The sequence below is a fragment of the Maniola jurtina genome, chromosome 9, assembly GCF_905333055.1.
Source record: "Maniola jurtina chromosome 9, ilManJurt1.1, whole genome shotgun sequence".
Taxonomy (NCBI): Eukaryota; Metazoa; Arthropoda; class Insecta; order Lepidoptera; family Nymphalidae; genus Maniola; species Maniola jurtina.
In genome coordinates this window covers 1,387,924-1,415,581 of record NC_060037.1, presented here as the reverse complement: position 1 = coordinate 1,415,581, position 27,658 = coordinate 1,387,924, and the positions used below count along the sequence as shown (strand labels likewise).

General features: G+C 37.8%; 2 protein-coding genes across 3 annotated transcripts in view; both read right to left on the bottom strand.

The window, feature by feature from the left end:
- LOC123868012 (netrin-B-like) overlaps positions 1-27,658 on the bottom strand; it is a 167,653-nt gene that overhangs the window by 77,991 nt on the left and 62,004 nt on the right. The gene's annotated exons all lie outside the window — the stretch shown is intronic.
- LOC123868015 lies at positions 19,894-22,854 on the bottom strand. The gene is made up of 2 exons (XM_045910347.1): positions 22,453-22,854; positions 19,894-21,311 (listed from the first exon to the last, which is right to left on the bottom strand). Exons 1-2 carry the CDS (start codon positions 22,583-22,585, stop codon positions 20,383-20,385), a joined length of 1,062 nt encoding a protein of 353 aa, XP_045766303.1. The 5' UTR covers positions 22,586-22,854; the 3' UTR covers positions 19,894-20,382.

Sequence of the window (27,658 nt, the reverse complement as noted above, 5' to 3'; positions counted from 1 at the left end):
GTGGTTATATCTTTGTTGTCGGTCGGCAGACTGAGCTTACGACGCCTGTCATTACGATCGCTTGCTAATGACGGCATCTTAACTTTGGACTGTTGACAGAACAAGTGTAAATTAAAAATTTAAAACACCCCCGACGAGTGAAGGTTACAGTAACTAGAAAAGACCGAAAAGACCTGATAATTTTCAAACGGCTGAACTGATTTTCTTGAACTATTCCGCGCCTCCGATCTAAAGTATCTGAGTTTTCCAAAACATCATTTTCACAAATAAATAATTATGTATTTAGGCAACGTCCATCTTGACAGCTTGACATTTGTCAATTGACATAATATTATGAACCTAACGGTTATCTAATCTTCTTTTCTACAAGAAAACTAGAAAAGAGCTGATAACTCTTAAACGGCTGAACCAATTTTTTTGGATTATAGCTAAGAACACTCTCGATCAAGCCACCTTTCAAACAAAAAAAAGTAAATTGAAATCGGTTCATTCGTTTAGGCGCTACGATGCCACAGACAGATACACAGATACACAGATACACAGACACACAGATACACAGATACACAGATACACACGTCAAACTTATAACACCCCTCTTTTTTGGTCGGGGGTTAAAAAATATTAGAACTAAGACTTTTCTGCCAACTTTTAAAAGTAAAATAACAGTTTCTTTATCTTTTTAATATCATAGAAAGGTAAAGTTTGTAAGTTTGCTTGTAGGAAGTAATCTCTGGAAATTGAATTTTGAAAATTCTTTCACGAGTAGAAAGCTACATTATTCCTGAGTGACATAGGCTATATTTTATTTTAAAAAACTTAGATCCCTACGAAAATTTTAATAAGCTACCCGTGCAAAGCCGTGGTGGTTCGTTAATTATAATAATATATTGAATAACTCAAGGATTAGATTCCTATTCTTTCCTGTAAATTGAAAGATTCTTCTTAAAAATTTGCGCGGTTTTTTTTGCTGTCACTACCATTATAATAACAGTCAGGCAATTCGTCGTTATTACAGCGTCGGCAAAAACAATAATAACCCATTGTATTGTGAATGAGTTCTGCCTCAGTGTTCCGACGGATATCAGTTCTTGATTTCGATTGTGTTTGCTAATTTAGGGTTATAATTTTGTCATTAAGTATACATATTTATTTTTACTAGCTGTGCCCGCGACTTCGTTCGCGTGGAATAGTGACTTTTCGGGCAGCATATACTCTGTACGTTAAAAATGTTCGCCGTGATTCTTTAAATTGACATAACTTTTTTATTTATGAACCGATTGACATGAAATAAACACTTAATGTTAAGTGAAGCTTACTACAATATATTAGTGAAAACCGTATCTAAATCGAATAAGCCGTTTCTGATATTAGCGTGCACAAACAGACAAACAGACAAAAAATAATAATTACAATTTCGGGTTCGGCATCGATATAATAACAACCTCTGCTACTTTTTTTTATATATTTCCATTGTACAGACACCACTTTTCTACAATTTTATTATATGTATAGATAGGTTAGATAATAATATAATCATCATGATCACGTCCGTCCACCTAGTGGGGATCGTCCAAGCTATGCTTTCGAAGCAAGGTCGCCATTCGTGCACCTTGGGAAACCAACATTTATCGGTTGTTAGGGTTCCGTACCTCAAACAGATCTCTTATAGGGTCACTTCTTTGTTGTCTGTCTGTCTATCTGTCTATCTGTCCGTCTGTTCGGCGGAATACGGAACCCTCGGTGCGCGAGTCTGACTCGCACTTGGCTGGTTTTTTAAACTATGCGTCCTACCTACTACCACTTCAGCTTCGCAATCCGTCCGCTATACTCTCTATATCTCGCTATACTCTGGTTCTCCTACAGATCTTCTCTTTTCTAATTTGATCTCGTAGAGAAACTCCAAGCATAGCTCTGCGACCATGTCTAGGATCTATATAAATGTCATCACTGTTAACACGCCCTTTTCGAAGATAATTAAGTACCTATATCAATAAGAAAGGGTATCATAAATCCAGCCAGTGCAGGAGTACGACGATTGCGATTGTCACAATGTGATAGTCACAGCTCCCGCACTAGCCCCTGGCTGTAACTGATCGCTTCAACAAAGCAATTGAAGACGACAATACAATACAATAACTCGTAAACTAATTACGAGACAATAAGTCATCAATCCGACTTGATGTCCACGACATGAAGCTTCCCGCAATAACGATACGCAATTATAAATCCATCTGTCTGTTCCGGCCAATTGAACAACGAAGGACGCAGTTTAACAAACACACAGTTACAAAACAGACTTTTTTACAGACTAGCGCTCGCTGTAATCAGACTTTACTAGTAATTGATGTTGTAGCCTAAGATGGAGCACACTTGCGTAGAAGATGAATATTCACTCTTGGTTTGAAGGTACCCATATTATAATTTGAGGGAAAAACTGATTCTGGACTAATTATACTGTCCATATTCTGAACTAAATGGAAACTTTGTGTTGGCGTTTGCTGGCGTGCGTGTTGTGACTTTTTGGAGTGTTTTTTGTTAGAAGTGGCCGGTTTTTGTGTTCTGCTGGTGTTTATTGTTGGTGGAACTGACTGGGAAGCGCTCTAAAGGGGCGCCGCGCGTGTATCGGCGGGCGCCGGCACGGACGGAGTCCATACACATATAGTTTCCCTAACTTGTAAATAACTATAAACTTGACATTGGCTAATCAGTGTAAAGCCAGACAAGAGAGAGAGAGAAACTAATTTATTCTTGGGTTTAGGCGGCTAGCTTCTAAGGATGGGAATAGAATCCAAAAAAACTCAGCTACCTACTTTTTCGCTCCGATTCCTTATCATTCGGTCAGCTCTAGATTTCCGCACTGTATGATTGCTAAACTGTAACACAGAAGTACCTTATTCTGTCTTCCTAAGGGTCATTTTTGCAAATAGTCCATGAGAAAGACATTAAACATAAATCAATCTAAACTCTATGCAAACAACATAAAGTTTATTTTTCAAGAGCTTGTTGATGGGATCATACGGGCATGATTTATGATCTATTAACTAGGTATAGGGTTAGTATGGATTTTTTTTATATGCTCAAATCGGAAGGGCCCCTGAAGGGGGTAAAATAATAAGTCATGCGTTGTCAGGTCCAGCGAAACAATTTGCGAGGGTCGCAGAGTACCAAATCCATCATCCTGACAAGAAAAACAAAAGATACCTACAAAATTCTATTAAGATGTTTTTTGTTGAAGTCTGAAATTGGTTTGAATCTCATGTTTGCACAGGCAGATCAATTTTGAATCAATTTTGAAAAAACCGGCCAAATGTGAGTTAGACTCGCGCACCGCGGGTTCCGTACTTGAGTATTTTTCCCACATTTTACACGATAAATCAAAAACTATTTTGCATAAAAATAGATAAAAATCTGTTTTAGAATGTACAGATAAAACCCTTACATATGATACCCCACTTGGTATATTAATCTTACTTTAAAGAAGAAAATACTATATTATTATTTGTTCATAAACACATCCTAATTTTTTTGTACGATGTACCCACAAATTCACGGTTTTCGGGTTTTAGGTAAATTAGAGGTACCCCCGAATGTAAGTTCGACGTTAAGGTCCCTCAATGGCTCTATAATACATATTTTATGCCCAATGATGTTCTGAAAATTGTGTCATATCCCCACCATATGCCTACTTTAAACACTAAAAAACATAAATAACTCAGTAAGCATCGTTAAAACCCACCGGTCAAAGTCAAAGCGAATGTGGTCGTTTGTAGTTAACTGTTAACTTTTGTCGCGCCTCGTACGTTTTTATAGTTCTGCTATAAAATTAAAACATGCGTCTTGTTAGGAAATTTTTAAATAACATTTTATAGAAAAGAAATTGTTAAAAACCTATACATAAATATAAAAGGAAAGGCTGACTGACTGAATGATCTATTAACGCACGGCTTAACCATTACATTACAAAGGCATACAGATAGTATCACCTCATTTATCAAAATCGGTTCAGTAGTTTAGGCGCTACGGTGGAACACACATAAATACATACCTACTTATATACATATTACACACATATTAAATAGACTGCTAAAATCATAAACCTTCCTTTTGGCTTTGCCGTAGTCGGGTAAAAAAACCGGCCAAGTGCGAGTCGGACTCGCGCACTGAGGGTTCCGTACTCGTGTATTTTTTCCAACATTTTGCACGAAAAATCAAAAACTATTAAACATAAAAATAAATAAAAATCTGTTTTAGGATGTAGGTACAAGTAAAGCCCTTTCATATTATGATACCCCACTTGGTATAGTTGTGTTATTTTGAAAATTGAAACACATTTTAATTTTTTTTTAAATGATGTAACCATAAATTCGCGGTTTTCAGATTTATTCCTGTACTTGTGCTATAAGACCTACCTACCTACCAAATTTCATGATTCTAGGTCAACGGGAAGTACCATATAGGTTTCTTGACAGACACGACGGACAGACAGACAGACAACAAAGTGATCCTCTAAGGGTTCCGTTTTTCCTTGTGAGGTACGGTATCCTAACAAGTGTAAATTAAAAATTTATAACACCCCCGACAAGTGAAGGTTACAGTAACTAGAAAAGAGCTGATAACTTTCAAACGGCTGAACCAATTTTTTTGGATTATAGCTAAGAACACTCTCGATCAAGCCACCTTTCAAACAAAAAAAAATTAAATTAAAATCGGTTCATTCGTTTAGGCGCTACGGTGCCACAGACAGATACACAGATACACAGACACACAGATACACACGTCAAACTTATAACACCCCTCTTTTTGGGTCGGTGGTTAAAAACTAGTCAAACTAATAAAAAAGCTTTTAAAATGGTAACAATTTATTAAACCCCGGAAAGAATTACGTAAAAATGATAAATGTATCCGAAAATCCGAATGTTGAAATGATTGAATACGCATTAATGCAAGATGGGAAAACATAAAACACCGCATTTCACAATAGCCCCCATTTCGGCTGCGGCTATTCATTTAATTTTAGTATTATAACATACTTGAGAAGATTTTTCGCTTTTATCTCGTTTTGATTTAACACAGCGGAAATGAAACTAAATTCAGATTTCGATTTGATTTTCTGTTTAGTTTTGTCTAAGCGTATGGTTCTCTTTACTATGTAGTACGAAATGCCTGGATAGAGGCCTAAAAAATCTCTATTCAAGCACGTTATAAGCTAAGAACTATATTTAACTAAATTAGACATCAGAATCCCTCCCGCTTTTTCACACAAGCCACCTTTCACACACAAAAAACTAAATTAAAATCGATTCATTAGTTTAGGAGCTACAATACCACAGACAGATACACAGGTACACACGTCAAACTTATAACACCTCTCTTTTTGGGTCGGGGGTTAATAAAGTATACTATATTTACAAATACTATAAATATTTAATTATACAAAACTTACAGAACAAAAATGTCACCCAAACCACTGTAACGAGGCAGGGTGCCCAGAACGCTGGCTGTGTTACCTCATTGAATGACCAGAGTAACATGCTGACCGAGGTAACTGCCAGACCTCCGGTCACCCGTGGAAATAAAAGATTATTATTTATTTATATTTTATTTGATGCTTCGAATAAACATTTTTCTATTCTATTCTATTCTAAAAGTTAGAGAGGCTTCTAATATAACTAAACCAAATACAAGTGTAAATTAAAAATTTACATTTGTATTTGGATACTTTAAATTTATATTTATTAGTTTAGGAGCTACGATGCCACAGACAGATACACATTACACAGATACACACGTCAAACTTATAACACCCCTCTTTTAGGGCCGGTTAATAACATCACCTAAACTAGTTCCTCATGTAGAGTTGAATGGACTCTGCCTGAGTCCTGGCGAACTTAACGTGGGTTTAGCAAACAAACAACAGCATCGTGTTTGTATCAGCGATTCGAAATCGTAAAGTATCCTCGATTAACTTTATCTCTTAGTTTCCCTTGTCTTGCTTGCTTGTTCACTGTTTATGTATTTCTTTTTTATTAACCCCCGACCCAAAAAGAGGGGTGTTATAAGTTTGACGTGTGTATCTGTGTGTCTGTGTATCTGTGTATCTGTCTGTGGCATCGTAGCGCCTAAACGAATGAACCGATTTTAATTTAGTTTTTTTTGTTTGAAAGGTGGCTTGATCGAGAGTGTTCTTAGCTATAATCTAAAAAAATTGGTTCAGCCGTTTAAGAGTTATCAGCTCTTTTCTAGTTTTCTTGTAGAAAAGAAGGTTAAATAACCGTTAGGTTCATAATATTATGTCAATAGACAAATGTCAAGCTGTCAAGATGGACGTTGCCTAAATACATAATTATTTATTTGAAAATGATGTTTTGGAAAACTCAGATACTTTAGATCGTAGGCGCGGAATAGTCCAAGAAAATCAGGTCAGCCGTTGTCTTTTCGGTCTTTTCTTGTTACTATAACCTTCACTTGTTGGGGGTGTTATAAATTTTTAATTTACACTTGTTATTTAAACACATAAAAGGAATCACCCTGACTAACTGACTGGTCTATCAAGGCATAGATTAAACCACTTTTGTTACAAATAGCAAGCATTGTTGAAGTAATAGTGAAATTCTGTTTACACGGCGCTGTGGCTTAAAATTTAATTAACACCTCTCTTTCTATCGCATAAACCTCTCTCTCGCTAAGAAGAGATGAGAATTCAGCAATGACTGATCTTTGAGTTATTATAGTTTTTTCTAGCCAAACCAATAGTGGTCTTAGATAAATGGAATAATATAGACAACTCGAGACTCAAGTCATCATCATCATCATCATGATCAACCCATTTCCGCTCCACTACTGAGCACGGGTCTCTTCTCAGAATGAGAAGGATTTAGGCCATAGTCTGCCACGCTGGCCCAATGCGGATTGGCAGACTTCACACACCTTTGAGTACATGGAGAACTTTCAGGCATGCAGGTTTCCTCACGATGTTTTCCTTCACCGTTAAAGCAAGTTATATTTAATTGCTTAAAGCGCACATAACTGAAAAGTTAGTGGTACGTGCCCGGAATCGAACCCCCGATCTCTGATTAGGAGGCGGACGTTCTAACCACTAGGCTATCACAGCTTTTTCTCAAAGACTCAAGTGCTTCTATTAAATTACTGGAAAGAGCGACTGGCGTAATGTGCACCCTGGACCGGCCATAAACACTGTAATGGTAATCTGATGTGTTTGTTTGTGCGAAACATTCATCACAGTGTTGTGTTAGGCTGGATTACATCTGCGCAGGTGTCGGCCGTCTTGCTTGACGCTGGCTAAACAAGGCTTCACGTGTATCTGAGTAATCTCGAGGATTTGTATCTCGTAACAAAACATCATCACAATATATACATCAACGATATTTTGGCCTCAACACGGAGTGTGTATCGAACGTACAGTCAACAACAAAGCTAGGTTTGCAATGCCGTCCATGTCGCTTGTACAGGTGGATGCAAACCCAGCTTTGTTGCTGACTGTACGATGTAGGTACGTGATCAAATCAGAAAAGAGGAGATGGACTGACCCTAGTCACAACTTAGTAACAAGTAGTAAGTGGCACAGAGTAAAAGCTCTATATTTTCCATGATAATAAAAAGCCTTCTGGTTCTGAATAGTGCTCAGTAGTGGGCTGGTGATGAGCTGATTATGTTTAAAAAGCCTTTTACCAACTCATTAACCCCCTACCCAAAAAGAGGGGTGTTATAAGTTTGACGTGTGTATCTGTGTATCTGTCTGTGGCATCGTAGCTCCTAAACTAATGAACCGATTTCAATTCAGTTTTTTTTTATTTGAGAGGTGGCTTGATCGAGACTTTTTTTTAGCTATAATCCAAGAAAATCGGTTCAGCCGTTTTAAAGCTCTTTTCTAGTAACTTGTAACCTTCACTTGTCGGGGGTGTTATAAATTTTTAATTTACACTTGTTTTCATATGAGAACTTCATTGTAGCAAGATACCTATTGCGTTTACAAAATGTTCAGAGTTAAGCATACGGTGTTTAACTTTAGGAGCCATTTAGAAGCCAATAAAAGATGAATCAGCCCCAACCCAACCTGTCCAACTTATTATTTACAAGCTAACCGGGAGCGGACAGACGGACGGACAAATATTTACTTTACACATTTACACGGCAACTGTAACGGCGTATAAAACCGTGTTTACAAGCTCGTTAAACCTTGTCTGTAATTAAAAGTATCCGAGATTGTTTTGTGTGCATTCACTTTTACTCTATTTTAACATTTAAATAAAAATAAAAAGGTAATCTGTGATGGCCTAGATGTTGGCTTATAAAAGCTAGAAACCAGAGTCATGTAGCCAGTTATTAAAAAAATTGAGCATTTTCCATAGCCCTCTATTTTCTTTCGCGGATTTCCATACTTGTCGTCACTTTATTTGATGCATCCGTCTTTTAGCTTTAGTCTGTACAGATAATATGTAATGCAGATTTTATTCGAACTACTATTTTTCAAGATTTAAAGTAAGGAATAATTATTGAAAACACAATAAGACCATTAAAACATACTTAATTGATTTAATAACAGTATAATAATAAAAAACAGTAATATAGCAAAAAACATCCTATTATTTTGGTAGGTAAACAATCATAATCAAACGGTACATAAATTCGTAAAATTAAAAAAAAAAAACCAATCCAGCTATTCGAAACCACAGACAATTTAGTTAAATACCGGATTCCGGAACAATACTGTTGACGTATCAATACATTCGAATTTGGAATCTATACTAATAAATAAAATTGGAGTGTCTGTCTGTAATTTCGAAATAACTACCTCATATTAAGCTCATATGGTTATTTGAACGATACCATAACTGAATCACACGTTTTTAAAATTTTTGTCTGTCTGTCTGTCTGTCTGTCTGTCTGTCTGTCTGTCTGTCTATCTGTCTGTCTGTCTGTCTGTTTGAAAAGGCTAATCTTTGGAACGGCTGAACCGATTTTGACGGGACTTTCACAGGCAAGTAGAGGATTGACCAGGGCGTAAAATAGGCTACTTTTTTAACCGACTTTCAAAAAGGGAGTTGTGTTTTTCTACCTATGTACACCGAAATCTCCGAGATTTCTGAACCGATTTGCGTCATTTCTTTTTTAATCGATAGAGGAACTTTGCGACATTGTTTCATAAAAAATTTGGAGTCCAACTCCTCAATCCTGATGCTGCAGGGGATCTGACCAATCCACGCGGGCGAAGCTGCGGGCATCAGCTAGTCCTAAATAAACTTGCTCCTATAAAAAATACAGTAACAATCGAATATGAAATCATTGCTTTTCATTCTAAAGTTCAATATCTCTTAACTATGAATGCACAACAACAATAACAATAAAAAATGGAACAATTTATGAATGGCCAGTCATGCTCGCATTTGAAAAAAGAACTTAGTAAGGTTCTTTTTGTTGCCACGATGTCTACCGTAAATCGTCCATTGAGCGCGGAAAGAAAAAAACAAATAAAAAAAATGGTTGACATTTTAAGATGGCGCGGCAACCTCGCGGCAACTACCTGAACGTTAACTAACTATAAAATTGTAGGGATTTTTATGTCTCTTTTACGGTTTTGGGAAGAAAGCGACGATTTACGAACTTTCGATTTAATTCTTGCATATTTTTATACAGGTCTTTTATCGGGTAGATACATTTAGTTTTCGTGGCCATTAGACTCACTTGAGTGTGGGTTAGGTAGGTATCTTTAAACTTATAACACTAGGCCTAGGGTCACTTGCAAAAGGACAGTTACATTCAATTTAATACTGTCACTTTTTAGTTTTTAATGCAAAAAAGTGGCAAATATTATGTTTCTAGAATTTGTCTACATTTCATTGAGTTTGATTTAATGAGAACCACAGTACGTTTTTATTAAATTCAATGTTCCCAACCTATGTTTACTTTAGTAACCAAATATTATATTTTTCAAATTTCCGGATTGAAAGCCAACGCCTTGAAAAGCAGGCTTTTTGATTCGCAGTATTTTTTAAAATATTTTTTTCTTATATTTTTTTTAATATTTTTATCTGTTAATGTTAAGTCACTTTTCGAAGATCCTTATAAAAATTTATTTGCTTAACGTTAAAAAATATGATGCGCCATGTAAAATTTATTATTAGCAAGAGAGTATCAATTTCAGACGCCATGTAGAGGCGGCAACGTCATTTATTGCGACAATAAATTCATTGCACCTAGTTAACCACCGCAAGCGTTTAAATTATCTGGTTACTGCTTAACCGAAGATTCACTCTTAAGTGCTTTGTAATAAAATTGTGCTTTAACTATGTGACATTCTTTAGCTAATTGAAAAACATGTTTTAGGGTTACCTAGTCCAAAGGTACCTCCGCCCGTTGTGCCAGATCCACGCACATGCAAACTGTAGAATCAACTCCCTTCTGCGGTGTTTCCATTAGATTACAACTTGGGGTTATTCAAGGGGCGGACCAACAAATTCCTGAAAGGCCAGCAACGCATTGGCAGTTCCTCTGATACTGCAAATGTTCATGGGCAGCGGTAATCACTTAGCATTAGGTGATCCACCTGCTCATTTGCTCGCTATTTGATAACAAGTGTAAATTAAAAATTTATAACACCCCCGACGATCCAAAGTATTTGAGTTTTCCAAAACATCATTTTCAAATAAATAATTATGTATTTAGGCAACGTCCATCTTGACAGCTTGACATTTGTCAATTGACATAATATTATGAACCTAACGGTTATCTAACCTTCTTTTCTACAAGAAAACTAGAAAAGAGCTGATAACTCTTAAACGGCTGAGCCAATTTTTTTAGATTATAGCTAAGAACACTCTCGATCAAGCCACCTTTCAAACAAAAAAAACTAAATTAAAATCGGTTCATTCGTTTAGGCGCTACGATGCCACAGACAGATACACAGATACACAGATACACAGATACACAGATACACAGATACACAGATACACAGACACACAGATACACAGATACACAGATACACACGTCAAACTTATAACACCCCTCTTTTTGGGTCGGGGGTTAAAAAAAAGGAAAATGTTAACCCTTATAGGATTACTTCGTTGTCTATCTGTCTGTCAAACCCTGTCAAGGGAATCAAAACCTATAGGGTACTTTCCGTTGCCCTAGAATATTGAGGTAGCAATGTCTGATCAACATAAGTACCTAAACCAGAATATACGAAACCCATGAATTTGTGGTTACTTTACAAATAAATCAAATATTGTTAAGTATTTTTTGTACGATGGTGGTACGGATCCCTTCGTGTGCGAGTTTAGCTCGTACTTGACCGGTTTTTTTTTTTAATTTTCATGGTGACCATTTTGAAATTTTCATTATTTGTAATTACCTATAGCGGCAATAATAATACAATTCTGTAATTTCAACTCTACTTATTACCTATGGTTCACGAGATATAGACCGCTGACAGACAGACAGCCGGACGGACGGACGGGCAGCGGAGGCTGTAGAGTTAGTATCTAATATTTATATTTCTTCAAGATCATTTCAGCGGAAATCTTTTTTCTACAAGATCATTTCAGCGGTAGAGCCATGAAAAGGTAAAAACTCATCACTTTCACCTATCAGTTATGGGTGAAAATACACTTGCATGTCACATTATACCGTGTGGGTGTTATTTCTTATTAATAAGTACATAGTTCCGGCCAGACCGTGAATCGGGTCAAATGTTCAATTTGTTAATCAATTCACGCGCGTCAATGGCACTAATTGGTCGCACCGATTCATTACCGTGTAAGCATCAAATGAAATTATTTATTCATGTCAGGCGGATTAATGATGGTTGGTGAAGTTTATTGACTGACAAAAAGACTCGAAAAAGTGAAAATTTTAATGTTTTTTGTATTACTTAACTCCGATAAAAGCCCTTCTTCTTCAGAGGAGGAAGAGAATTTAGCCCTTGATCTCACCTGGTGGTAAGTGATGAGGCAGTCTTAGATGGAAGCGAGCTAACCTGGAAGGGATATGAGTTATGACAGTTTTTATTAAGCCCACCCCCCCCCCCCCCCTTTGGTTTCTACACGGCATCGTACCGGTACGCTATATTGCTTGGCGGCACGGCTTTGCCGGTAGGATGCTTATTAGTTACGGTCCAAGAATTCCACCAGGAATTAAAGTTAGTTTTTCTAGAGCATCGTTTCTGATTCATCGTCATTCAGTGCTGGACATAGAATTCTTCTAACCAGTCGAAGTGCCAACGTGTTGTATCCTCGCCTTTTGCATCTCCAGACATTCTCGTGGCAAGAATTCGGTCAAGCGAACATTGCCAGAGTGAACTAGAGTGAGGGAAGTCTCGGTTGGATCTTGGATCGAAAATATCTCAAATATTAGGCTATGTGAAATCAAAGAAAAATAGGTTATTCATAGGCTACCTAGCGTCAAATGAAGGAACATTTGACGCCTGCCAGTGACGTCGAAGCTTCGAGGTATTGTTACAACTTACAAGATACCCAGCCCAGCTAGCATGGGCAGTAGATAAAAATTATATCCCCGATTATATCCACTGATTTCTATGACATCAGTGGATATAATCGGGGGATATAATTTTTATCTACTGCCCATGCTAGCCGGGCAGCTGTCGTGAGCTGTGACATTACTCTCCTTTTGGAGAAAATTATTTGTCACGCACTTGGCGGTTATTAATGACAAATTGCGGTGGAGCCACGTGCGAATTAGGGCGGAACGGATCGCCTAATTCGTGGCGAAGGCGATTAATTCACGCGTGTCAAACGCTCCAATTGGGCAGGTCATTAGTCATCTGTGGCCATCGCGGTCGAGTGTCAAATGATGGCTGCTGATTGATTGTATCTAGCTAATTCCAGAATATTGCGGATATAGCCTATACTCTATCCACTGAGATAAGTTAGTAAAGGGCTCTCTCTGTTATGTAATTCCATACACAACAAGACAGAGACAAAAATCTCAGTGGGCGTTAATCATTTAGAGTCACTAACCAATCACAAAAATGATTTCAAAAACATTCGAAATAGCTTTGTTATGTGATTGGTTGGTAACCCAAAATGGTTAACGCCCACTGAGATTTTTGTCTCTGTCATTTGTATGGGATTACGTAACAGAGAGAGCCTTATGTTGATTTTTCTCAGTGCTAAGTTATGAGGTAGATTATTATGATTCCAAGAAACTATGCGATCAATGGAAAGGGGTCTCGACTCTCAGCAATGAAAGATACGCGTCACAAAGAGACCAACTACAAATGTACAAAGAAATAGCTCCGAGATGATGACGAGTGGGCAAAGTTTACCGAAGTACGCAGAACTGCTTAGGTAGCGATCGTTTCATCTAGCCCGCCAGTAAACTGGACAAAATACAGCGACGTTTACAAGCCATCCAATTACCTCACGACGTGACAATTGCTGCTTACAGCCTGATTTACACCACCCTACTGCATGCGAGTAACAACCACTGCACTGCTGATTGCCTAGTAAGTTCTAGTAGCTAGTAGCTAGTCCAATGAAAAACGATGATAATACTGTCGTATCTTGACCGGATTTTGGTCTCGACGGCCAATCTCCACAGAGGTTAAACATCTGCGCCAGAGATGATTTTATAGGGCCGAAATTAATATAGTCAATCTATCCGTAATCTGTCGCAATATTTATCGACAGATTACAAGATACAATACTAATTTCAGTCCATAGTGCTACTTAGATTAAGGATTGGTCTCCTTTGCGCTCCGACAGACAAGACCACTCCTTATTCTAAAAGTGCACAATTGCGTGGTAAACATACATAATTAGTGTACTCTCATAGATATGTGTTTGTGTACTCTCTATTCCTTTCTCATAGTCAGATGGGACTGCAATCCGACACGGCCGGAGAGAGATTAGGTATTTATTTATTGAATATTTTAAGATGGACACTTCCTTAATTTCCTGTGATAGAGCGTGCGGTAGCGAAGCCTCTTGGTTTATTAGGATTCCGTACCTGAGGGGTGCCAACGGAACCTTATTACTAAGCGTCCGCTGTCCGTATTGCCCATCCGCCTGTCTCTGTCAGCGGGCTGTATCTCATGATCCTTAATAAATAGAGAGTTGAAATTTTTACAGAACAAATAATAAAAATTCTAGTCACCATGCAAAAAAAGAAATATACATATTATACGGAACCTTCGGTGTGCGAGTCCGACTCGGTTTTTTTAATTCTATTCATAAAATTTGTAAGACTGTTGTGGTACTCGTAGGTAAGGTAGATGGTAAACGCCACGTGTGCCGTGGTCTACCGCAGCGGACCACCTGTCGGGCGAAGCGCTAATTAATTGAGCGTGTAATGAGGGCAGAACCGACACTTGATCTTATGATTTCGTTAACTGGTTGTTAGCCCCAGTTTTGGACCATCACTAAAAAGCTTGTGTGCTCATTTAACAGCAAGGTTTAGTAGTTCACAAACGCGTCCATTCTTCTGCAACTCTGCAAGGTTTGGAATACTCTTCCGCGATCTGTGTTTCCTATCAATTATAATCCGGGTAGAGTGAATAGGCACCTTCTAGGTAAACGCGTCCCATCTTAGACCACATCATCACTTTCCATCAAGTGTGATTGTGGTCAAGCGCTTGCCTATAATGAATTAAAAAAAACTATAGAGTATCTGTACACGTCGAACTCAAACTGAAGCTACGACTTACGAGAGAGTACGCCAACATCTATTGTACCTACCGTAAGAGAGCAGTAGAGAAGGTTCATCGGGTGATAGAAAGAGCTAGTCATTACTAACGACAACAGAAACATTTCTATTACCTCATTTAGAGTTCTGTGGTTTCAACCTTTACCTACCGTAGATTAATAAGGAAAAGTTAAACGAACGGAAAATGTCAGGAACCTACAGCTTAATTACAATATGGCTAACTTTGACGCGGGTCAAAGATAAAGTTGGCTAAAGTCAGCACCAGCACACAGACAAAATGTCGACCTTTTCAATATTCGTACGGCGGATTAGATTAATATTATAAGGGCTTCCATATAAAGTCATGTATTCATACTTACATACCAAAATTATTACTAACTATCAGATCGTGATTTCGTATGCCTGCATTTAGAGGTTTAATCTCAGTGTTTCCGTGGGAACTCTTTGATTTTCCGGGATAGAAAGTATCCTATGTTCGTCTTTCGGATGCCAAGCTTTCTCTGTATCTCTGGTCAAATAGATTCAACTGTAAGTACAACTAACAGCTTCATCTGTGTGGATTCGGATCGTTACAAATCCCGTGGGAACTTTTTCACTTTGCGATATAGACTAAAAATTGTTCGGAATGACCCATTTCGGAATTTGTTCGGACCCAATTGTTCGGAATGAACAATTTTTTTTCTCTTTACTTGATAGCCCTTGTGACCAATTCCATTCAGTCTCTAAACTAAACTAAAATGACAGGTAAAATTGCTATCCCTTTCATCATGCTTTCTGCGAAAAATGATAGCATTAGATTTAGAGTTTAGACCTGCCAATTTTTGTCCCATATAATAACCTGTCTAGTGCATACTATATAGTGTAGCTATAAAAATTAAAACATATGGTTTAACTAAATAACAATTAATTTTCTGTATACCAGCCCTAACAGATTACTCCACGCTAAAGGAAGTGTTACAAAATTGGGTCAGCCCTATCGACGCTCGACTTTATGCAATTACTCTTTGTTCCCGCGCCTCGTACATACAGTCACTTACCTGTAATTATAATATACTTATCTCTGTTATTTATTATACTTATCGAGCTATGGAGCGAGCTATGTTGGGAACAGAGATAAAATCCGGAACGAGGAAATTGGCAGAGCAACGGATAGTAAGCTGAATTGGCAGTGGGCAGGCCATGTCTATAGCAGAACCGACGACCGTTGGAGCAGACGTGTTCTGGAGTGGAGACCACGTACTGGTGAGCGTAGTGTATAGAACGACCAGTGTCCAACCTGTTGGATCGATGACTCTAAGAAGGTGACCGAAAGAAAGTAGATGAAGAAGGCGGCGGTCCGTGTTTGGCGGCGCGCTCTTGTCAAGGTCTAAAAATTCCTCTTCTGTGCGTCATTCTACTAACGCGGACGAAGTCGCGGGCATCATCTAGTCACACTAATATTATAAAGGCAAAAGTTTGTATGTGTGTGTGTGTGTGTGTGTGTGTATGTTTGTTACTCCTTCACGCAAAAACTACTGGACGGATTTGGCTGAAATTCGGAATGGAGATAGATAATATCCTGGATTAGCACATAGGCTACTTTTTATTCCGTAAAACCAGAGTTCCCACGAGATATTGAAAAACCTAAATCCACGCGAACGAAGTCGCGGGCGTCAGCTAGTAAGTACTAAAATAAAATTCGTCTGCAAAAGACACAAAGAGATTTTGCTCAGTAGAGTGTGTCGGTCAGGACATGGTGTTGGGTGTCGCTCGGTGTCGACTCCCAGTGTCGGCCACACGTGAAGAGATCACAAAGGTATAAGTAACTTGTGATTCAAAACATGAGTGTATAGATCCTTACAACTCGAGGACAGTTGCCTATCTTTGTTTTTAACCCCCGACCCAAAAAGAGGGATGTTATAAGTTTGACGTGTGTATCTGTCTGTAGCATCGTAGCTCCTAAACGAATGAACCGATTTTAATTTACTTTTTTTTTGTTTGAAAGGTGGCTTGATCGATAGTGTTCTTAGCTATAATCCAAAAAAATTGGTTCAGCCGTTTAAAAGTTATCAGCTATTTTCTAGTTTTCTTGTAGAAAAGAAGGTTAGATAACCCTTAGGTTCATAATATTCAAGTGTCAATTGACAAATGTCAAGCTGTCAAGATGGACGTTGCCTAGATATACATAATTATTTATTTGAAAATGATTTGTCGGGGGTGTTGAATATTTTTAATTTACACTTGTTGACTAATTAGTAGTTTTATTTTAATTTGAGCTGATAAATTATCTTATATACTAAGAAATAGTCCATTCATTTGTTCCCATATTCTTTTCAGCACTCACTATAGGTAAACTTTCACTTATCACTATGCACTAACTCAAAAGTCTTCTCTTTTTAAAAGATGAGTCGAATAAACTTGTAGCCTGTGTTTTAGGTTGACTACCCCTGCTCAGGTTACAATACAACACTGTAACCTAGTACTTGCCTAGTACTTGACAGAACAAAGCTCCGCGGTCAGATAAACACGATTCCTGTCGAGACCACCTTTGTGTAGCTCGCACAAACCGCACACGATCAGCGGGATAGATTTCACATACAGCGAAAAAACCTTGAAGGTTGTTGGTGGAGAGACAATAGAATGGGAATAAAGAAAACCCCTATAACATTATTTCCGTTTCTATATGTCGCAGCGAAATGGCATAAGCCGGGAGTTAGCCAACTCTCTTAGGGATATGGCTAACGCCCGGGAGATGTTAAAACGACACCTCAATTAGACTATTTCACTAAACAAATCTAGTGATATTATAGAACACTGAACATCTGATAATAATATTAAGATAATATTACCCAATTGTACCTAAGTGCTTGGTACAGAAAAGTGAGGTTTTGCATGTCGGTTTTTTTCTATTAGTTACCTAGGTGAACCCCAAATAATAAAGAATTTTCAGAAATTCCACCCGACCCAGCGACATTCCGATTTCTGACCTGACTTGAGTTATTTAGCTTAGTAATGTAGGTATAACTATTTAAAAGACTAACTACCACAAACCCTTATATTAAAGAAACTATAAAGTAAAGAAGACAAGTGTAAATTAAAAATATATACTACCCCCGACAAGTGAAGGTTACAGTATTAACTAGAAAAGAGCTGATAACTTTTAAACGGCTTAACCAATTTTTTTGGATTATAGCTAAGAACACTCTCGATCAAGCCACCTTTCAAACAAAAAAAAGTAAATTAAAATCGGTCCATTCGTTTAGGCGCTACGATGCCACAAACAGATACACAGATACACACGTCAAACTTATAACACCCCTCTTTTTGGGTCGGGGGTAAAAACAAACCAAATAGAATATGTTAAAACTAAAGAGCAATGACAAAATCAATAAACAACTAACAAGCCGTAACAAACTCCCAAACAAATAGACCCGTAGCAACTAATAAGTATGCAAATCTCAAACAGACCGGCGAGAGTAACGAGAATATGTCCAATTAATCGAGTCCTCCCCTCGACGGTACATCACTAATCATTCAAACATGGCAAAATCGCCCTTATTACAATGAAATAAAACGTAGAAGTTGAAAACGACCTATTAAAAGTTTAACGATGAGTAACACGCGCAGGAGTGGACAACGATACAGAAAGTACTGGCTTTTGATGTGGGGAAATATTGTACTTTATTTATTAATTCAATACTGTCTTCCGTCAATGTCATCAAAAAAACCTTTCTGATGACATATTATCGTTTGTCGTTATTGGTCACTAGGCTCAGATGCCCATCCTCGTTTAGATGTCTAAATTAATATTAAACAACAGTTCTTAAGTCACGGTTATTATACAATCGACGAATTTCTTAATGACAAGGTTGCTTGGAAACTGTCGGCTTTAAATTCAGCAGCCCGCAAGGTAGTGTAATATTTACACTCCATGTGTACCTAACAAATGTTCGTATATATTTTACATATTGTAACAATGTGTATTTTTAAAAGAACAACTGCTGAGTTTCTCGACGGCTCTACTCAGTAGAATCTTCTTTCCGAACCGGTGGTAGAGCCATGTCATAAGTGGCACCCACTGTCCTGCTTAATCACTTTAAAACACCTTAAAATATTTTGTTTAAATATGGCAGCTTCAAAACAGCTGTTATGTTTAGTGGAGTAAGGCTTTCGTTAAAAGCTCTGAGTTACTCTCACGATGCGCTTAAGAAGTTTTACTTCGAAAACTTTTCTGACCGTTTGGGCTTGTATTTGTTTAGCAACGTATGACACCTTCCTCCGTGAGGGAATGACCACGTTTCTTTTTCCTATTAACATGTTAATAAACTGTCATTTCCACGGTAATTTGAACCGTAATAAATCCAAGATAAAAAGCAATTTCCAGTGACGAAATTGTTTTAAAAATGTTCACCAATCTGTTCTACTCGCAAGCTGAAATGGACTTTATTTTAAAATTGTAAGGTTGATTTTCCCTTTTTGAGGGAGTGTAATTTTTAAGTGGGGTAGGGTAGGGCAAGTATCGATAGTTATAGATCAGGTTGTGTGTAATGAAACGACTGTATCGACTGATACCGCGGGCGCTTCGCAATGTTATGTCGTATGGGAAAGTGGATGGCAATTTAAAATGAGATAGTATTGAAAGACAAGTGTAAATTAAAAATTTATAACACCCCCGACAAGTGAAGGTTACAGTAACTAGAGAAGAACTGATAACTTTCAAACGGCTGAACCGATTTTCTTGAATTATAGCTAAGAACACTCTCGATTAAGCCACCTTTCAAACAAAAAAAAAAAAAAACTAAATTAAAATCGGTTCATTCGTTCAGGAGCTACGATGCCACAGACAGATACACAGATACACACGTCAAACTTATAAAACCCCTCTTTTTTGGTCGGGGGTTAAAAATAGAATAGAGACGTGCTGAATAATGGTATTGTTCGACGAAATTTACACATCGGTATTTAAAATCGGTCAATCACATGAGGGAAATACACAGCACACACTGATAATTTTAACTCTCTATCTATTACAGTTCATAAGATACAGTCCGCTGACAGACGGAGTATTAGGCTGCCAGTCCACCAGAGCGGAGCGAGGCAGCGGAGCCGAGAAACGGACTAATGCGGAGTGGAGTTGCGTACTGTGACTGTCCACCGGAGCGGAGCGAGGCTGCGGAGCGGAGTGAGGAAGTAATGCGGAGCGGAGTTGCTGTGTTTTTCAATATGCGGAGCTAGGCAGCAAGTACGCGACGAGTGATTTCGAGCTCCCGGCGTGGGGCGATTGGTTTAGTTCTACGCGAAATGTCAGTGATAGCAGACATGCCATCGAAAAAGTTGATACATTATTACCTTACATTGCTTGAGGAAGAAGAGTTGGAGTCAGAAGAAGCCGAAATACTTACCATATACCATTTGAACAATTCTATGAGGAAACATAGATTTTGGTTAAGAAATCATATCAAACATCGTTCAGAACACAGTGAATATTTTACTTTTTTCCAAACAGCTGATGAAGAAACTTTCGAAAATTCTTATAGAGTTTCAAGATGTACTTTTTATGAACTTCACTCCCTGATTGAACCATATATTCGGAAACAAGACACAAATTACAGAAATTGAATTAGTAGCCGTGAAAGATTAGCGGTGTGTTTAAAGTAAGTACACATTTTAAATCAAAGTAACTTTTATTTTTGCATACAGTTATAGAAGCCATGTTATATTAATTTAAAAATCGTAATCTGTCTCAAAATTGACCGCATTTTCATTGGGTTCTGTTGGCTCTGCTGCAGATGTTTCAATATCCTGGGTTGTTGGAATTTGTAAAGCGCTAGGATTAATGATACTAGTGTTAATATTATCTGAAGCACTAGGAATATTGACACTAGTGTTGGTATTATCTGAAGCACTAGGAATATTAAGACTAGTGTTGATATTATCTGAAGCACTAGGAATATTGATACTAGTGTTGATATTATCTGAAGCACTAGGAGTATCGATACTAGTGTTGATGTTATCTGATGTAGGTGTTGAGCCTGTAGAATAACCATAATTATTCGGAGAATACCAACTATGTTGAAGATTACTTTCTTCAGCTGACATTACCGCATTAAAGCAGGTTTTTTTAATTTGAAGTTGAAAATAATACGGCAGCTTTTTTGTCGATGCAGCCAAATTTAAAAAAAATAAGTCTATTTCATCGTATTTATCACTGGCTGACATCATGTTTTTAAGTTCTATCCGTTCTCGTTCCAACACTTCGCGGCGTTCTTGATTTTTTTTTAAATAATCTAGAATTTCATCGTTCTTTCTTTTTTTGGATGTTGATGGAAGAGATTCCGAAGCTGTTGGATTCTTAGGATCATCGGCAAAAGGAAGATTATTTGAATTTGATGGCAAAAAATTGCATGATTCCCGTGAACTCTCTTCAATGGTATTTGGCGGATTTGAAGTTTCGCTTACTGAGTGGTCCAGGGGCGTAAAATTTGTTGACCGGTCTCTGTTACTCATGTAAGGCAATAAAAATGACATGGCTTTTTGATATTTCCATTCTTTTCGTTGTTTTCTAGCCTGTCCACTCCTTGTTGCATTTTGTCTTTTTAAGGCATCCCGATGGTTATCTCTCAGTTGTTTCCATCGCGACTTGGCAGTTGTAACTGAAACAATCAACAAACACAAAAATGTATTACATGGTCTATTTATGACAAAAATATTACATCACTTACGCGAAGTACAATTAAATACGTTTTTTTTTAGGTATTTAGCAACCGGCCAGTCATTTACAACGATGGGAGAGAATTTTAGAATTGGATTGAAAAGTGTATCAAGAATTGTTGAGGAGGTTTGTGATGCTTTATGGAATATATTGCAACCTCTTGTCATGTCACAACCAACAGAAAACGACTGGAAAGAAATCGCAAAAGATTTTGATGAACTATGGCAATTTAAAAATTGTATAGGTGCTCTTGATGGCAAGCACGTATATATCAAGGCTCCCTCGAAAACCGGGTCCTCGTTTTTCAACTACAAAAAGAGATTTTCTGTAGTATTGATGTGTTTAGCTGATGCCAAAAGGAAAATCATAATGGCTGATGTGGGATCTATGGGAAGATTTTCTGATGCAGGAATTTTTGATAACAGCATTTTCGGAAAGAGTCTAAAAGAAAAGAGATTGAATTTACCTCAGCCGGTACCATTTTATCAAGGTGGAGCAAAAATGCCGTTCGTATTTATAGGAGACGAAGCTTTTCCATTAATGGAAAATTTTATGAGGCCTTACCCACGTGATGGACTTAACGCAGAAAAAAAAATTTTTAATTACCGATTATCAAGAGCACGTCGTATTGTTGAGGCAACTTTCGGTGTATTGACGAGAAAGTGGTACGTGTATCATAAAGATTTTGAATGCAAAATAGAAACAGTTGACAAGGTAATAAAAGCAACATGTGTTTTGCACAATTATTTAATTCAAAGACAACCTAATTATATAAACAATATTGAAAATAACATGGAGCAATCATTATTATCAGTTGGTGATATTATAGAAACACAACATTCTAGTAACGATGGTTATCAAGTTCGTGAAATGTATTGTTCATACTTTAATAATCAGGGGAAGGTACCATGGCAAGATACTCGAATTTTGAAAAGAATCTATAATAGTCAGTGATGTGAGACAGATATAGATAATTTGGCCAGCTGCGGACATTATTTAGGTATTATTTTGTTAAATAAAAAAAAAGATATCAATATGTACCTACTAGAAGGTATTATAGAATAAAGATACATATTATTTACCATCCGATATGTTTGTTTCAATGATAATTTGGTCCCACGCAGCATCTTTTGTTTCGTTGCATTTGTAAAATTCTGAAGATGTGTTCCAAATGCACGGAAACTTTTTCACACTTTCAATAAGTTTTTCATCCATTATCTTCGGTCACATACGCACTGGTCGGAATACGGCGGCACACTGCCGGCGCAAAGTGCGCCCGCGCCCGCACTCGCTTCCCCGCTCCGCATCCCCGCACGTTTCCCCGCTCCGTTTCCCCGCTCCGCTTACCGGTTTTATATGAAATTTTAAACTAGCTCGCAAGTCCCTGTCCACTTAAGAGGAGCGGAGATTTTGTGCAATCCTATTGGTTAATATTTCTCCGTTTCTCGGCTCCGCTGCCTCGCTCCGCTCTGGTGGACTGGCAGCCTTAGATTCCCGTTAGCACCCTTTGACAGGTAGTTTTAGAGAAAAATATAAAATTTTATCGCTCGATTCACTGTTTGCACTGCAGTATCAACGTGCAAAAGCACACACAATAACTCGATTGTTCTCGCGCCGAACTGCAAACACGAGTGAAAATATACCTTTATTTGAACGGGCTATAGCTAATCTGGCACTCCCTCTACTGAGTTCAATGAAAAATATATTAAAAAATCGGTCAAGTTCGAGTCGCTCACAGAGAAAGGATTTGGTACCGCCCTTAAAGGCATAAGACTATGATTAGGCGGTGATTTAAAAAAAATCTTATTTTTGCTATAGCGGTAATGAAAATACACACTGAAAACTTTATCTCTCTACCTTACCTGTTACGGTTCATAACAATAAACAGACTACAGTCCACTGACAGACCAATAGACGGACCGTCCGTTTGCGAAGCCGTGCCGCCAAGCGATTTAGCGTTTCGGTACGATACCGTGTAGAATTTTTATTTATTTATTTATTCAGATACAGGTTAGCCCTTGACTGAAATCTCACCAGGAGGTAAGTGATTATGCAGTCTAAGATGGAAGCAAACTAGCCTGGAAGGTACTCCTTCCTATGGGTTTAATAAAAACTGCCATACCCCTTCCAAGTTAGCGCGTTTCCATCTCAGATTGCATCATTAGGTACTTACCACCAGGTGAGATTGACTAATTAACTGAAGGGCTAACTTGTATCTAAATAAAAAAAGTCTGATCTCTGGAGTATAATAATTAAACTCCTGTTAAAAGCTCTTAGTTATCTATATTAATATTATAAAGAGGAAACCTTTGTATTTTTGTATTTTTGTATGTTTGTATTGAATAATCTCAAAAACTACTGGACCGATTTCAAAATTTCTTTTACCATTACTTAGAGGGATTCTTCCGAATCCGTATAGGCTATATTTTATCTCGGAAAATAGAAAAAATAAATGTCCACCCGTGCGAAGCCGGGGCGGGTCGCTAGTAGTCTATAAAACTCCTTCTCAAGGAGTTACGATAGGTATAAAGTTACGAGACACCACCTCCTGCGGAAATCGCTCCAAACTTCATTAGCTCTAAACCAATTAATGGCTTAATTGGATGTAAAATCACGGGGCTCGACTATTAGTACGAGATACTTGAAGCCGGTTATTATAATTGGATGTAATTACATGTATTATTTAGTTGTTTTACTATGAATAGTATCTTAGTATTCAGAAAGTACCTTCTATTTCAGAGAAATAATGAAATTGAATTTTTAAAATTCCTCGGTGCTTGAAAACCTAAGTCTTCGAACAGTGCATGTCACCAGTGATGACATATGGATTCGAGATATATATATGCTTGTAGTACCTATCTCAACGCGATCAAATTAGAAATGAGGAGATCCATAAGAGACTCAGAGTAACCGACACAGCTAAAACGGATTGGGAAGCTAAAACGGCAATGGGTAGGGCACATAGATTTAAAACCCGGCCAAGTGCGAGTACTCGGGTATTTTTTCCAACATTTTGCACGATAAATCAAAAACTATTATGCATAAAAATCTGTTTTAGAATGTACAGGTTAAGCCCCTTCATTTGATACCCCACTTGGTATAGTTATCATACTTTGAAAATTGAAACATATTTTTTTTAATTACCAGACAGACAGACAACAAAGTGATCCTATAAGGGGTTCCGTTTTTTCTTTTGAGGTACGGAACCCTAAAAACCTACAGATGTTGGGGTCCCACGTTACCATCTGCTGACGCAGACAAATATGTATGGTGCAACATGCACCGTCCGCCTTCTAAATATTTTTTTCAATTATTGTGAATTGTAAGGTTTACATTTCTTGAGGATGCCCTGATGTTAGAGCAAAACGTGAATGGAGTGTATTTTGGGGGATCTGTGTGGTGCTGCGTGGTAGTGGTGCGCATTCCCTACCTGCTGGTTGTCTTTTCTTGCATGTTTAGTAGTGGGCGGGCGGTGCATATCACATGCTGCATGTTGCACCATACAGATTTGTCTGTTTCAGTAAATTAAGCATTTGGTTCAATTTTTTTAAAGAATATCTGCCGCTAGCTGATACCCGCGACTTTGTTCGCGTGGATGTAGGTTTTTTAAAATTCCCGTGGGAACTCTTTGATTTTCCGGGATAAAAAGTAGCCTATGTGCTAATCCAGGGTATAATCTATCTCCATTCTAAATTTCAGCCCAATCCATCCAGTAGTTTTAGCGTGAAGGAGTAACAAACATACACACAAACACACACACACACACACACACACACACACACACACACTCATACAAACTTTCTACTTTATTATATTAGTGTGATGTTAATCATGACTAATATTCTCCTTTCCCCTCCAATTAAGCATTAAGCTTGTGACGACAATAGTGAAACGGGTGGGGTTTGAATCGGCTACCTTTCGGAATTCAATCCGCTGCATAACCGTTGAGCTATTGAGGCTCTAAAAGTTTATTTACAAGTTCATTGAACAAGGTATTAGGTACTTGTTACATAACAAGTGTAAATTAAAAATTTATATCACCCCCGACAAGTAAAGGTTACAGTAACTAGAAAAGAGCTGATAACTTTCAAACGGCTGAACCGATTTTCTTGGATTATAGCTAAGAACACTCTCGATCAAGCCACCTTTCAAACAAAGAAAACTAAATTAAAATCGGTTCAGTAGTTTAGGAGCTACGATGCCACAGACAGATACACAGATACACAGATACACTCAAACTTATAACACTCCTCTTTTTGGGTCGGGGGTTAAAAATCGTGAATTTCCCTGGCATTTTTATTTTTCCGGTAAGCTTAGGCGCCAGCGTCAACACAATCCGTGTTGCGCCACTGATGAAGCCCTACAAACATAATGCTCGCACGACCCTATTATATCGTGTGTCTGATAATATGTGATCAATAAGTGATTCAATTACATGTCAATCACAACTAAGTACATCCATATACAAGTGTAAATTAAAAATTTATAACGCCCCTGACAAGTGAAGGTTACAGTAACTAGAAAAGAGCTGATAAGTTTCAAACGGCTGAACAGATTTTCCTGAATTATAACTAAGAACACTCTCACAAAAAACACTCAAACAAAAACTAAATTAAAATCGGTTCATTCAGTGTCTGTCAAGAAAACCTATAGGGCACTTCCTGTTGACCTAAAATCATGTTTGAAAGGTCGGTAGGTTTTATCACAAGTAAAGGAAAAAATCGGAAACCCATGAATTTGTGGTTACATCGCACTATCTACACATTTTAAAATGTGTTCACGAAAAAATTAATTTACTAAATTAACTTGCCGTGTTTTATATAAAAATGTTAGGTGCATCTTGTTAGATGGTAGGGAACCTACGTATGCGAGTCCGTTGGTACGGAACCCTTCATGTGCGAGTCTAACTCGCGCTTGACCGGATTTTAAAGTTGCATTAGACTCCCCTGTTGCGTATCTCGTAATTGTTTCCTATTCTATTGTTTGTAACAACTACACTACACGTTAAATATAAACTGCTTAAGTAAGAAAGCTCATTTAATCCTGTGTCCAAGCTTTGCACTGTTAGGCTACAGGCACATTGCGGCAGAGATTAAACCAAGCGACGTGTGAGTAAACTGCATAATGTTCAAATTGTGAAGCAAAATGTAAAGGAAACGCGAATTTCGTTTTGTTGAATTATAAAGAAAGCTCAGTTTATTTTGCAAAAATGAAAAAGTTGCATGAAAGCAAAGTGTTTGCTTTCAGCTGCTCACAGCTTTAATAATTTGTTACATAGAGATAGACATAGCTAAGTATTGTTACATTTCGCCTTTTTGAAAAAAAAAACACTGTTGAATTTCTTGCCGGCCTAACTCTCTCTAGGCTAGAATAGAGCGTTAAAACGAGACAGATTCATGTGAGAGATATACCTCTGTGTCGTTTTAACTCTATCTTAAACGATATACAATTTTTGGAGAAAAAAACATAAATAAGGGTTCCGTTTTTCCTTTTGAGGTACGGAACCCTAAAAAAAGATTTGTCACGCTTTTCAGCTCCGTTAATGTCCCGTGAGCTTTATTCTAGTGAATAAGGAACAAATGTGGAGCAAGGGACGCCTGCACTACATAATTCAATAATATCGATTCACCCTCGTTGAGTAATTTGTGCTGTGGACACCATACCTACACCATACTTGCAGGACTTCGGAAGTTTATAACAGATGGTGTTTTATGGGATACTAGCTGACGCCCGCGACTTCGTCTGCGTGGATTTAGGTTTTTCGAAATCCCGTGGGAACTCTTTGGTTTTCCGGGATAAAAAGTAGCCTATGTGCTAATCCAGGATATTATCTATCTCCATTCCGAATTTCAGCCAAATCCGTCTAGTAGTTTTTGCGTGAAGGAGTAACAAACATACACACACACACACACACACACACACACACACACACATACAAACTTTCGCCTTTATAATATTAGTGTGATGACGATAGTCAAAGAAAAAGTGTATCCTTGCCTTTTCAGAATTTTCTTGGCTTCGTTTTTTGTACCCTAAGGATGCCAACGGGACGTTATTACCTACTAGCGTCCGCTATCCGTCTGTCAGCGGGCTATATGCCATAAACTGTAATAGGTGAAAAGTTGAAATTTTCACGGTGCGTTTTCTATTGCCGCTATTACAAATAATAATCAATTAAAGATGGCCGCCGTGCAAATTAAAAAAATTCATAGTTTTGTACGATGGTACGCATGGGTGAGTCTGACTCGCACTTGGCCGGTTTTTAGGAAGCATTTAAATATTCGAGCT